This window comes from Betta splendens, chromosome 3 (assembly GCF_900634795.4).
Source record: "Betta splendens chromosome 3, fBetSpl5.4, whole genome shotgun sequence".
NCBI classification, from domain to species: domain Eukaryota; kingdom Metazoa; phylum Chordata; class Actinopteri; order Anabantiformes; family Osphronemidae; genus Betta; species Betta splendens.
In genome coordinates, this window is record NC_040883.2 from 9,317,530 (window position 1) to 9,332,388 (window position 14,859).

The following is a 14,859-nucleotide window of genomic DNA, read 5'->3' on the forward strand; positions in this document are numbered from 1 at the left end:
TACATGTCTGTAAACCACTGGGCTTTGAACTTTTTTACATTGTCAATGTTTGTGTGAAACTGTAATCTGTGCACTGTCCACAAGAAACAAGATAATCACAACATTTTACAGCCCAATCAATTTAAGGCACTGTGCAACTATTATCAATTCTATATTTATTTTGTTTATATAAAATATGAATGGCACAAACTGTCTTTTAGGAAGCATGTTATGAATTTCTAATGCTATGCAGATTACATTATATTTGACTTAAACATAAAGGTGTAGATTAACTCTCTCTCTAACTGTCTTCTGCTGTATTTGTGGGCCAGAAAATAAGCTATTACATTAGATAGCTACTGTAAATTACCCAATGCTTGCTTCTGGTTCTACTGTGAGAATTCTGTGACATCTTTCACCACGATACCTCTTTTCACTTTGTATATAAAAGAAATCTTAACAAGCCTAGTAACTCCTAAAACAAATATTGCTAAAATTTGTGAAAATGAAAGAAAAAGTAAAAATAAAAAGTTACTCTCAAAATGACATGGCATCTTGAGGTGGTGTTGAACTCCAGCTTTGCTTCACTGAAGTGAACTTCACTGAACCCACTACTGTACGTTCTGTTTTCATGATTAGTCAGTGTCTTTACCCCACAGGGCCATGAAGACTGAGAAGAACACGGTGGCTGGGTTGTCAAACAGGTGGCTGGCTCGGGCTGTACCGCATGCCGTCGCCAGCCTCCAGTAGCTGCATACGCGGTCGCACAGAGGACACATGGTGATGTTGTTCCTGGGATCACAAATCTCCATGCTGACAACACAACAAACAGATGCATTGTGCAGGTAGAGTAAGAACAGCAGGGAGACTATAGAGTACAAAACTACTAGACAACTAATAAAAATAATGAAAACACTGTGTACCTGGGTATGTTGTCATCAACGGTGGCACAGCCATAGAGGAATACAATGACTCCAATGATGGCTGCAGGAATCAGCATCTGTGTGTAAACTCCTAACCAGGCAAAATAAAGTCCAACCTTCTCCCCAAAATACTTCCTGTTGGATGAGACACCAGAGTTTAACATTACAGTATCAGTGCACAGTAAATATAAAGCTACACTATGTCAATTTCATAGTGAATCTGTCTTCTGTACTAGTGCTACCCTTGCACTGAGGATTACTATACTGTAGATACTGCATCATTACTAGAATGACCAGAAAGACCAAAATGGCTGACTTTTGTATTCAAATTCTGATCACACCAACCAGTCAAGGCCATAAACCAGTCAAAGCCAGGATACCTGCCTACCCTGTCTGTTTCCGCTGGAAGTTTCTTAAGTTAGTTTTTCCCCTCCACTATTGCCCAGTGGTCATCTGGGATATGTTTTTCTGTATCATTATATATAGATGTATTTCAGTGTGTATTTTTTTATTATGTTAAACCTTACTTCGTACAGTGCCTTAGGATAAAATTTGTTGTAAATTGAAAAGAACTCAAAATGTAATTGTGTGAAAATACTGCTATGGACCTGACCTGATGAGTCCTATGGGCTGGTACTTGTAGAAGACACTGTAGCAGGCCCACTCTTCATACAACAGCTGTGAAAAGAAGCAAGTCATGGTAATAACTAATTCTAATATAGTTTTAGTTTTTTAATCTCATATTTGCTTTTGAAACCATGAAAAACCATGTTTAATGTTTGTTTGTTTTAAATTCAGGTTTTATTCTGTAAGCAATATGTTTTTATCTTGTATCTCAGTTTCTTTCACTCCCTGACTTTTGACTTAGATTGGCTTGTACTGCACCTTTCTCTTATAGGCTATTAATTTACATTCTGAAAATAGGTCTGCCCCAGCTAATACTGATCACCTTGACCAGTTGTGTTCAGTCAATCAGCAGTATTAGCTGGGGCAGTAAGAGTTGGAAAACCAGCAGGACAGTGGCTCTCAAGGATCAGGGTTGAAGAACCCTGGTCTTACACAGACCCACCGTAGGACTGTGATGCAATACAGCAGGTACTAGCCCTTCAATTGAGAAAGAACATATGACTAAGCCCTGTTTCATAGATGAAGTCATCAGTTTATATAGCAATAAATAAGTTGTACATACAGTAATAGTATGAGTGAGGCTGAAGACGTTCATAAAAAAAAGATGTCAGTGCTCATGTTTTAGGTTTAGTATCTGTATCTTTTGTATCATTTCAATCAGCATTCAGCAGGCTTAAAGTGTTTGTGTGATTACATGGAAACAGTCTGTACTTACCCTCCTGTCATTACGATCTGCATCCACTCCCTCAATGTCTCCCTGTAAAACACAGAAACACACACTAACAGTTAAACCTATATCTAATAAATATATCTTTTTTTACAAAAACATGGTTAATGTATTACAATACAAATAAAAATACAGAAATTTCTGGGCTATTGTTATTAAAAATAGCATTTAACTTCTTCACATTAGTTTAAAGTCATCACATATCTAAGAGATACTCACATCATGCAGTGGATACCCAGACACATAGGTACCGCTGGCTAGCAGACTGGTGATTCCTTTAGACAAAATCAGGAGTAGGACCAGAACATTTTTGAAAAATTACTTCTTGTGTTTCTTCTTTTAAGTTACAGACATTTTCTTAGATTCAGTCTAAATTGCTTGTCTTAGCTCTCTCTGTTTCCTGTATAACAACTTAGTTTGTATGTCATTTTTCTTATGCTTATGATAGTACTCAGGACACATGGGCCTTGTTGTAATTAAGTTGTAATTAATATATATATTTTAAACATGAATATTAACCAAAGGTTAATAATATTTAATGTGCTTACATATTTATCATAATGTATGAAACCATAGCATTTGCTTTTCAAAGTAACACATGTACATCTGTGAACTCGGGTAGACCTACAGGTCCAGATGTTGCTAAAGTATCTGCAGTACTGTTTATTCTTATTCATTCTGTACTTTGTATACCTAAATATTTAACTTTAATTTTAAAATTTAATTTTACCATGGGTCGAGATCATACTGTGCAGTATAATTCTACAACTAAAGTCAGATTAGTTGTAGGATGGACAGATTAAACATGTCCAGTTTTACATCAATCTATATTGGGTAGATGACAGAGAAATGTATACTGTAGGTACAGTACCAGCACTGTATTATAAAATGTAAAGTGGAAGCCAAAAGATTTTAAGATTTCATATATATGACATATAATAGAGTTAAAGGCAGCAGTCATACCCATTGAGTATCTGGCTCTCCTGCATTTTGTCCTCTTCAATACCTCATGTACCTGATAATCCAAGCAAAGAAGAAGTTGTCGCAGACACAGGTATGGAAATCATAACACATCTATATTACCTTTTCTCTCTGTTAGCTGAAGCCAATATATTTATCTACTGTACTTACTATTGAGCTCCTGGTCTTGCTGTCAAAGAACTGGTCTCTGTCAGAAAGATCAAATCTAGGAACAAAGACCAAAACAGGTCTGGTTTCAGTCGAAAATGCAGAAACATGTATATTTTATCAATCTGTATTAGTCTAATGTGTATTAGGTCACAGTACTATAAGCACAGAGTGCAAGTGACAGTGAGACACGGAGAAGCCCCCTATTGCCGCAACCACTAATCATCAGGATGCAGTGTACCATGCAGAGGAACATTCATAGTTAATGTCTTTACTGTGGTCGGTGTTAGCTATGGCCACGGCTCTGATCCATACTTTACATCCCACATTAACATTAAAACTACATTATGTAACTTTTTCACTGATTTATTTGTCTCTTATTCTGCAAACCTACCATATTGTCCTGTTAAGACACTTCCAAAGCTAACTATCTACCATGTCTATTCATCTTGCGTAGCAGCTTATATGGACATGTAATAGTTAAAAAGCTTCTCCATTATTTGAAACAGTGAATTGAAGCTTTTTACTGTAAAGATTGAATGTAATGTATGATGTATTGACATAATTACCAGTATTGGCCAGAGGCTGATATCATTAGTTTTGTAAACCATTTGACAAGATATAGGAATATCAATAATTTAGGATGCAGGAGCGTATCCAAGCTGACACTAGGCAAGAGTGATACACCCTGGACAGGTCACCACACATTGTATGGACAGACAGCCATACAGTACATACTCTAACACTAACAGACTAACAGAAGCCTTCAAAAGTACACACTAGTCCTCCACTGCCAGACTGCATTAATCTGAATTTAATAATGCAGTTCTGAAGGAAGTTAATTTAATACTTTTAGTCCTGGAGTACCTCAAAGCCCTTCAAAGTTTTATGTGTTTTGAAATCCACGTTATACTGCAATTTAGAATTAACCTTACCTTAGGAAACTGGCCTGGGGTGTTTACAGAAATGACAAAGATGGAGAAGGACTGGAAGGAGTTTTTTTGCTACTGTAGCTGTTAGTCAGAGCTGTAAATATAGCTGCCCACTGCCCACTCTCCTGTCCATACATCTCAGCAGGCTGACATTTATGCCAAGACATCCACAAGTGGGAAGATGTGCATTTAAAACCATCTTGGCAGTCGACGTCTTATTTTGATTTCTCAATGTAGTGTCATGTAAATAGTCTTATACAACTATGTACCTCTTAGTCAATAAAGCAAAAATTGACTAAGATGAGTCCATATACAACCCAAAGACTCAAAGACTGCAAATTTAGTTGTACTGTACTTGTCGGGATTGAACAGGATCATCAAAATTCAAATGGCAATGCATTTGTCAATTGGTAAATCAATATGCAATATCGTGAATTGAAAAAAAAAATTTGAAAAGGCATTTTGCATTTGACATTTTGAAATTCAATAATAAGTAATAAGTAATTTGAAAATTATTTTTTTCAAACTACTATCATAGCTACGATGCTTCACCAGTCTGTTTGCTGAAGTTGCAATAGTGGACTCTGATTGGTTTTGGACTGTTTAACCTTGGCCAATCAAGTTTGAACAACGTTTTATGACACTGTGTGCTGTCACATTTGAAAATAGATACCCCTAAACCATGAGAAAATGAAATGCAGTCTTTATTTAAACTTTTAATTAATGAAACTGGGCATTGAATTGCCACTTTTAATACTGAACTGCCAAATGCAAAATGCATTTTCAAATTGAACGATGATATTGCATATTGAATTGCCAGTTGGCAAATACATTGCCATCTGAATTTTGAGTATGATAGACTTCCATACCCATTCCATACTACATAATTACAAAAGATACAGAAGAAAGAAATGAAAAGAAGATACAAAAGAAGCTAACCTTGGGCAAACCTGAAAAAATTTCATTTCATTATAACTGTGACAAATGAATTACCTTTCATCAGTAATTCATATAGTTGCAGAGGTATACTCATTTTATTATGTATATGCCATTGTCAGAAAGAGGCCCAAAAATAGACCATGTGCAGAAAAAGCTAACTTCACTGATCTTTTAATGATTCTTTTCTTGACAGTCAAATCAGTTATTTACGGCCTGTTTTTATCACTGGAACATAACTAAAATTAGAAAATGAAAAAAGCAGAAGTGGACATTCTATTTTGGCATTTTTAACAAGTCAGCTTTCAATAATTGCTTAATTACTCAAAATGTTGCAGAAAGGATTTTAAAAGGAACTCCTAGAGTAGAACAGTTCATATGACTCCAACTTTAGCACCCGCATCAGTCAACACCACAAATGACTTAAAAATGCCAGTGCTCCCATTTGGAGCACTACACCCCAGCACCTCAGTACATCACAGACCTCCTGACCCCATACTCTTTAAAAATTGATCACGTAATTTTAGCCACTTAATTTTTCCTGCCAACCAACTTCTAATCAAAATATCTGGTTGTTTAAATGCAACATGATCCATTAAAGGTTCAGAATGGCATCATATCTTTAAGAATATAAAAACATGATTCAAAGCACTGCCCTGTAATGGACTGGCAACCTGTCCAGGGTGTACCCTGCCTCTCGCCCAAAGACAGCTGGAATGGGCTACAGCCCCCGCAATCCCACATGGGATTAAGCGGTAGAAAATGGATGGATGGATGCATTCACAGCACTCTACAGTGGATTACTCACAGGTGCTGCTTCTCCCTGGAGAAAGGGTGAGAGAGAGGTTTTCTGTTTTCTTGCTGGTTGGCGCCTACTTTTGGGTGAAGAGGGGCTGTGATTTTATGAATATACAGTCGGATCTTCTCCACCAAATTGCTGCCTTGTTTCACTTCGTAGACCTGCAGAGGATGAAAACAAAGTGCACCCAAATAGTTAATGACCCTTTAATTTTGCGTGTCTTGTATGTGTCACAATCTGAATCAATCTACTGAATGTGATTAAGTATTTCATAGGAAGGTTTGTGCTTGCAGTGTTCCTTTGTAAATACTAAGTGATTTTTGGCACTTGAAAAATGGTTTCTATTTGCATGCATACATATTGGACTTCTATCCAAGACTCATTATAAGGCTTTGCAAAATGGCCTTTTTTATAACACTTCATTATTGCAAATGGCTAAGCAACAGGAAACATTCATCTTCACACTAAGCCAAACAAAAGGATACAGAAAATATTGTATGCTTTACACAGATGCAGAATATAAGTGGGCGGATTACCTTCTTTGTTGGCATTTTGAGTTTCATGAACTCAGCCTCACGACACAGAACATTCCAAGGAGCATGGATCTTCAAATAGCCCATTCCAGAGATCTGTCTCAGAAAACAACAAAATTAAGTTTGAATTTATTAGCACAAGCTTGTGTGTACATAGCCTCTACAAACTGTGAATTTGGTTTGGTTGACTAATGTGGACCAGCACTCATTTTGTTAAAAGATGTGCAGAAGTGTTGATTGACAGTTTTACTTTGGAAAAAACTCATGTCTTTATTGCTGTCTTTAAACAAGATTGTTTCTGCAGCCTCCACAGTTATATAAAACTCCCACACTGCCAGACTCACTTCACACCCTTCAGCTCGGCACACTGGCCTGTCTGGATAAAGAAATACGTAACAGCCACTTCAAACTACTGCAGCAGACTTCCTGTAAAGTTTTGTATATTATATATTATGCCCCTTTACCAAGTCAGTAAAAAGTGTTTGATGTTTGTTCTGTCTGCTAATTATACTGTAGGTAGTGGGATATAAATTGTAAACATACTAAAGTAGCTGGAGTAGGTTCATAATACAACAGAAACACATATTTCTATATAAACATTAAACAAAGTACAGAAGTGCAATCACCAGTACATTTTGTATACTGTAAGAAACTTTTTCTTAGTGCCCAAAAATCAAAAAAAATGTTTTGAGGCTGGAGTGTAAAAGCTCAGTAGAATTTTTTATTGCTTTGAATTATAGGTACATTTATTCATAGGTACACTTATTAAAATTATTTGCAGTAAATCATTTATCTGGGTAATGAGAACTATGACTAAGTTGTTTTGTTATTGTGCTCACATTTTCAGATTCACTGACGATAATGAGCAGGTGGTAAATGTAAATTACTGTTCAAATGTTTACATATACTGTAAATGTAAAAGTGTGTTCTGGTGATGTTTAAATCTACTGTATTATGAAGTGTACTGGCAAATGCTGTAAAAAATGTTATTGGAGCACAGCATTGGTGTTTTCTGATGGTGCTGTTTGCCATAACAATGATGTTTCTCATATGAATGTTATCCACAACATTAAAAATGTCTCTTATTTCTGTCACTTATTTTAGGTAAACTATAACATTTCCTTTTCTTTCCAAATAAAGGACATGCTGAGTGGCACCAAACATTTGCAGAGCAGTGTACTGTATTTTATAAAACATAACTACTCTTATACTAATACTGTATTCTGTAAATTGAGACCTTAAAAGCGCAACACTTGCACATTTCTAAGACATGTACTGTACAGAAAAAAGGACTGAACTCATGTTCCCTGTCTGCAGCTGTCCACATCTGGCCATTTAAATGTAGGTTCTGCAGTCTGCAGTTCCTTTGTGTTTTAGTTTGACACAGACAATTTATTTTGTGATAAACACTGAACTGTGTGTATATAAGAAATTACAGTAAAGAAAATTTAATTGCAATCATATATAAAGTTGTTCAATTATGTATACTTCTTTACTTAATTATCTAAACAGAAATTCTGTAATTATCTTGGTGCACTCAAGTCCCCACACAGTAACGACTTCAGTGTTTGCCTACACATTTCAAGCTATTTAGACTGACATCTATGTGACACCCAAGCTTCAATTAATACATCAGTTTCTAAAAGTCTTTTTCAGTATCAAGTTCTTTTATGCCAAACATGCATGCTTATATGAGATGTGTAGAAATTAAACACAATAATGTTAAGCGATACCTCACCGCTGAAAAGCAAGTTGTGTTATAAAAATTGGACATTTTTTTTTACCCAAAATGTGCAAAAACATTTGATTGTCTACTGTCCAGAGAACAGGAAAAAGCGTCAGTATTACTGTATGTGCTGTGGCTGAAAATGGTTATATCCTAAAACACATAGAATGCATTGTGCCCTGACAAATCTCCCGAGCTGCAGTGATTTACATTTTTAACAAAAGGCTATATTTTAACAGGGTGTTTGAATAAAGACACTGCTTCAAAGTCATTGAGCAGCCTTTTATTTTGAAAGCAGACAGTTGTTAGAAAGCCACAGATTCTTCATTTTGCCAAAAACAACTTCTTCTTTTCTTCACCTGCTGTTAGTGGCTGGTTAAACAAGATGTTGTCCCTTCCTAGAGTCTCTGTGACGATACGCCGATATTACCTACAAAAGGATGAAATGAATTATTTTATCAGTACTAGAGTTGCTGCCAGCCAGGCTAATACACAGGCTAACTTTAGAAACATAAGCTAGCGTTTTTTAACAGTCCAAAACACGTCAAGAAGCAGCTTGTAACTGCACTCTAAATTCACAGCACAAGCTAAAACAATAAACGGTTGAATATAATACTTACTCATTTGACTATTCTGTCGATCGTCCTTGGCATCCTGAAGCTAGTTTCCAGAGCTCCTCTGACCATATGTAGCCCAAACCGATCACAACAAATACACACAAATATATTTCTTGTCAGCAGTAGAATCCGAAACGTCTTCCAGCAGAAACCGGCAGCAGTAGAGTCATTGCAGCACTGGGATATTCAGTTGTGTTTCTATCGGTGCAGACTTGATGCAGCACCTGTCAGCTGACGTTTCTTGTTTTGCGGATGCCATATGCCGGTTCTCAGCTTTCTGCTGCAGGCTGCCGGATTATGTCCTCACATCTCGTCCTCCTCCATACGGCGTAACTTGTTTGCACTGTACTGTGGCTCATACAAGTAACCTTGAATACCAGGCTGTACTAATACACGGTACAACTCGCCGTGTGCTGTGTACACTGGGGCCATAGCAGCCCGTGTTGCTTTCCTCCAACACCTTGTTGGATTGGCCCCACTTCATGGTCACGTCTCCTTCTGTAACTCATGTCATGCAATGTCTAGTGTTTCTGAATCTCATGGTTTTGAACTCCTTTTTTTAGGGGACCCCATGCCTAGTCTTTATGGAATGCCATGTAATGATCTCTCGTACAGTATCAAGTCTTGTCTAAGCCAAGTTTTAAACTTGCTCCCACTTGTATAGTACAGGCATTTTAGTCTTTGATGCTATGTGCTTAGGAAATGTTTGGTACCACAATGCTTTTTAGTCATTTTGAGTCATTGCCATTACCTTGGTTGTAATTGACCTGACCTAATTGAGACTGTAGTATTCCTGTTGGTGTCACCGACTCTTGCACTCTTGACCTAATATGTATCTTGCCGATCATACGCAAACTCCCTGGATATTACCCAGCCCAGCCGGCATCTCAGCCAGCTTTCTTAGCTACTGTTGCTAAAGCTTGTCTACATACTATGTCTCCCATACATCGCCTCTAGCCTTCACTGTGCTTCAAACTGTCCATCTTTTATGTTAATTGAGTTAGTTTCCTTTATCCTGCATGCACCCCACTGTACCACGACACATACACTATGTAGAGATTAACCTTGAATAAACTTTAACCTATTATTCTGGTTACTAACTTGGCCTAATCAGTGTTCTCTTTTCTTTTGCACTTCGCTTCCTGCTCAGTTACTGCAGAGCCCCATACTACTGTATCTTCTATTAGAAGAGAAAGCTTGACTGATAATAAATACCAATCAGCTGTTTCTCCTGCTGTAACCCATGCCATTTTTTCACCTTTTCTTCCTTTTCCAGCTCAAGCCCAGTCTGCAGGATGTTGTCCTCAAACTCCTCCCGCCTTAAGCGCTTGTCATCCTCGTGATAGTGCGCCTGTTGCTCCTGGGCTGCGATCTCTGGGTCTTCTTTTGGCTGCAGTGGAGCTCGGCTGCTCAGTCTGCGCCGCAGCCGTTGGATGAAGCTGTTTTTGCCAAATATGGATGAGTTTTGCTGTACGCTGGCAGGCTGTTCGATGTCATAGACCAGCACATAGTCCACTCGCCGCTGCCCATCAGAGAAGTAAGGGCCAAGCTGTGGATACGATGACCCATCATCCGCATAGCGATTTTTCATGTGCTATGGGCAAGATAGAAGGAGAGCGTATTATGGATAATTGTATATGAATAGAAACATTTTAATATTCTAGTATTTTTACTAGACACTGGAATACTGCATAAAACTTCCACCATCATTTTGGTTCTCTTGGACCCTTAGAGTTAATTGATCTGAGAGCATCCTTAAGATCAGACACCTTTTAGATGTTATAGTTTTTATCAATTGATAAAACACTACGCCTCGCATTCTCACAACAGTAAACATAAATCCAATCAAATCGGATGTCAATTAGATGTTTCAACATGGCTGGGCCTGAATCAGTTATTTGAGTTTAGGAAGAATGAATCCTTCATGTGACAAGGATTATAGAGGGGGAGACTTCCAGACTTGCTAGTTTTGCACCAGTGTGTTAAGACTATGTTGTAGTGTATTTTTAAGGGGTTGTGTGTATTGTCTGATGGTAAAGTTTGTATTTGGAGCCAAAGTGAATGGTTTTGCTCCAAATGTGAAATAAAATAGTGCAAAGATTCATTTTGACCTGAAAATGGGAATTTGGTGAGATGTTTAGGATTAGTGTTTATTGTTGTGAGAATGTGAAGCGTAGTTCCAATAAATGTGTGCATTTGAGAAAAACTGTAATTTTGAGTATTCTGGTGATAATACGTAAACGATAAAAGTAATAATATAAATATATATTAATATATATTTATAATATATATGAATACACCTACTGTACTGTACATACAGTACAATAAGCTTTTGAAAAAATTATTAAGGACCCCTGTTTGTTTAAGTTAGAAGAGGATCCAAGTCTGTCTTATTACTGTACAAAACACTTTTTTAGCCTTAAGCCAGAAGCAAGGATTGGATCTGTTGTGTGACAGCTGTGCACCTTGCACACACCCATAATTAGTGCTTGAGTGATGAAAAAAATCGAAATGTTGCAGAACATAATCCAGTGGGCAACCACGTTATAACCACATAGGAGAAACAGTTTTATAGTACTGTATGTGAAGGTCATTTCCAGGAGACATGAAATATGATTATAACCTGATCACTTCTTGTAAGTGTATTACTAGCATAAAAAAAAGTAAGCAACACGAGTGCCCTGGGTAAAGAGGGGGAAGCAGATTATATTACATTGATATAATATAATATCCTTCATGCTATTCACACTCAGCAATAATGTTGAATCATGGTACACTGGAATAAAGCAACTCTGGGCACCATGCACGTGCACTGGCTGCGTAACACCATTTACTGTCCCAAGAGACATACTGGAATGTGGAGAAGGCTGACAGAGAAAACACGGTAGAAGCAGTAAGCAACAGGGAGGGAGCAATATACAAACATGTCCTTCTGCCATATCAACTTTGGATCACAGCTGCTTACGCTACAGCCATGCCTCACATTATACCACTGTTCTACACCAAAAGTCCAAGCTTTGAGTGTTACATGCTGTCACTTGATGAAATAAAAGTGCAGGTTATTTGTAGACCTGCTTACTGTGTGTGTGTGTGTGTGTGTGTGTGTGTGTGTGTGTGTGTGTGTGTGTGTGTGTGTGTGTTTGTGTGTGTGTGTCCTTGGAGTTACATCAAAGTGGGGCTTGTTTAGAGTATGCCACATATGAATCTCTCTTAGTTTCCTATGTTCCTATCAGTATTGTACAGTAGTTATGTTACGTTAGTTCTTGGTTTTGCACCGAGCATTGTTTGTTACTTCCTCTGCTATTATTTCCAACGTTTGCTGTGATTCAGAGGCTGCATACGGTTGTGGTGCTGTAAACTTCATTCAGTAGAAGAACTTCTGTTAAGCTGCTGGGTTGTCCTTTCCTCTAGGTTTCCACATGCACACAGCCACCCACACATGATGTATGCCCAAACATGCACACGTGCATTTTAGAGCTATAATAAGTCTGAGACTGAGACAACCCAGCGATTTACCAATCAATAAATGTTTTAGACAGCACAAGTGAGCTTTATGGAGCAGCTGGTGCTGAAGGACACATTGTCCACTACAGGTTCAACTAACACTGGTACACCAAAACCCAAGAAAAACATATTTTCCTATTCATCTGTGGTGGTGAAACAAACGGTTGGACTGCTTCATGTAACTTGGATTTCTGGTGTAAAGCTGCTGGTTGCTGTGATAATGGGAGAGATTTCTAGAGGGCTGCTGAGCTGGAAGAATATTCCTCGACTCAGGTGGTACTTTAACAGCCCATATTATGCAAGTTATGCAAATTTGCTTTTTCTGGACATTCTGGTACATGTATACAGTATGACAAGGTGCAATATGTTAAAATTGCCCTATGGGTAGCTGTTAGTTTAGCCTCACCCACATAGTGCCTCCTACAGCATGGAGATCACAATATTGAGTAGCACAAACATGTCTGGTTATGTCTCTTACTGTACTTACTTACTAAGTTTGGCATATGTTGCCATTAACAGGATGACAAGAAGCACATTGTGACCTAACCTTTCCTACAGTATGTCAACGAAGTGTGGGGATCACATCTCATACTACTGTAAATAATATAACCCCCAGAACAGTTTGTTCTGTCAGAGGACTGTACATGAAGTGACGCAGACGACTTTCCCCTGGCACTTGATGACTACTTTATAAAAAAATATGCAAATCCAATTGTAATAGGGTAAAAACCCCGGATTGGAAATTATTCAAGCAATATCTTACTGTGAGTAATCTTATGTCTGAAGAGCATATCTATATAATGTCTTAAGAGCAGACGTTAACACCTGAGTCTGAATTTAAAGCACAGCAAATGTATAGGATCACTTATCAGCTTCTGATAACTGTGTGCAGCTTAGTGATTTGAAATATAATCTTGTCTTGAAGCAACTATCAATTTCTACACTGAGAGCTGGGGGTCAGCAGTCAATATCAAAAGCAACATCCACCGACACCACCCATGCAGTGGAGAAGCTTTATCTTACAGACAATGTACAAAATGACAGTTCTGACTACAGTATATAAATCCTGCTTAATATAAATAGAGCTGCTTACTATGGATTGCTTGCTTTTTGAACTAGTGTTGACAAAATCCATGTCGGGGTTCTTGTCCTCCCCAGGGACTGGCTGGTAGGTGTCACCTGTTCTCATTGTGGTGGGCTCGTTCTGCTGTGGGCTGTGCTCACAAAGCAGAGGAGGCGAACCTGGAAGAGAAACAGACATGTCTGCCATTAGCCATGTGAGAGATACTGCCAGTGTTGGAAAGCATCCTGTATATTTGAACAGTTCATTTTATAATGAATACATAAATCTCAGAATGTGTGCATGTGCCAAACAAATGGCCATGGAAAGATTATGACACGTGTCCTGTGGGCACAGACTAGTAATTTTGTCCCCTGCCCCCACCCTCCTACACAAGAGCTAGACCCCCAAGCTACAGCAAAGGCTTCTGACTAAGTTTAAGGTTATTACATCCAGCTGGATGTCGTTTACAAAAGGTTGTGTAGAGGTAAACATCAACAATACTGGTTTATTGTGATTGTATGAAACTGTGTGTACGCTGTGTGCACAATTGTTAGGCAAATTTTTGAGGATTTATTTTGTTATTGTTCAACTGCAGTGTTCTTGGTCAATCCAAAATGATAACAAACCCTCGAACCTGAATATTTAGGTATTAAAAGAGAGGTTTTGGCTTTCTTAAGAGAATATCTACATGTAAACCATCATTAGGCAACTATTAGTGGGCAGAATTATTATGCACTAAATGAAAAACAAAGAATTTCCCATCTCACTTGTTTAATTTCACCTGTTAAGGTGAGAATAACAAACAAACTCAAGATTTAAAAATAAAGATTTCTGAAATTTCAAAAAGAAAGCCTCGGTGACCGATATAGCCACCCTTCATTTTAAAAGCAGTCACAAGCCTTCCATTCACGAGTCAGTCAGTTTCTTGATCTGGTCAGAATCAACTTGTTGTGCAGACGCAGCCAAAGCCTTCCTGTGTTCAGAGAGGTGAACTGTTTACCTTCAGTGTAAATTTCCTGCTTATTCCTTCCTGCATTTTTTTTACTTTTACTGTAACTGTACACAGAGAACACACACATTTTTGGAGGGTTACAGCAGTAGATCACACTCTAACAATCACTGTGAATCCCAAAGGAAAGATTAGTGACTGACAGCTCAGATGGACCCTGAACGACAGTTATGAATGACTGTTGTTTCTATTTATTTAAGCAAGATTTCACATCTCATGCATATCTTTGCCAACAAGTCAAGTATTAACATATAGTACACATCTTTCCAGATTGGCACTGTACTCATGTACAATATAATAGCAAGTGTTCTGCCAGGTATTGTTAAATTCCCTCCTGACAGGTTTGTTAGGTTTCT

The 14,859-nt window shown here is 37.9% G+C and overlaps 1 protein-coding gene across 5 annotated transcripts in view; it reads right to left on the reverse strand.

Annotated features, from left to right (window-relative positions):
* ano1a (anoctamin 1, calcium activated chloride channel a) overlaps positions 1-14,859 on the reverse strand; it is a 32,013-nt gene that overhangs the window by 12,872 nt on the left and 4,282 nt on the right. For all 5 annotated transcript variants that reach the window (XM_029144214.3, XM_029144213.2, XM_029144212.3 and 2 more), the window contains 11 exons: positions 13,525-13,673; positions 10,186-10,521; positions 6,588-6,680; positions 6,061-6,212; positions 3,388-3,442; positions 3,220-3,271; positions 2,476-2,531; positions 2,245-2,286; positions 1,516-1,580; positions 903-1,037; positions 632-792 (listed from right to left, as the gene is read on the reverse strand). In XM_029144214.3, coding sequence (XP_029000047.1) covers positions 632-792; positions 903-1,037; positions 1,516-1,580; positions 2,245-2,286; positions 2,476-2,531; positions 3,220-3,271; positions 3,388-3,442; positions 6,061-6,212; positions 6,588-6,680; positions 10,186-10,521; positions 13,525-13,620 — 1,243 coding nt within the window. In that variant the 5' untranslated portion in view covers positions 13,621-13,673. The remainder of the gene's footprint in view (positions 1-631; positions 793-902; positions 1,038-1,515; positions 1,581-2,244; positions 2,287-2,475; positions 2,532-3,219; positions 3,272-3,387; positions 3,443-6,060; positions 6,213-6,587; positions 6,681-10,185; positions 10,522-13,524; positions 13,674-14,859) is intronic.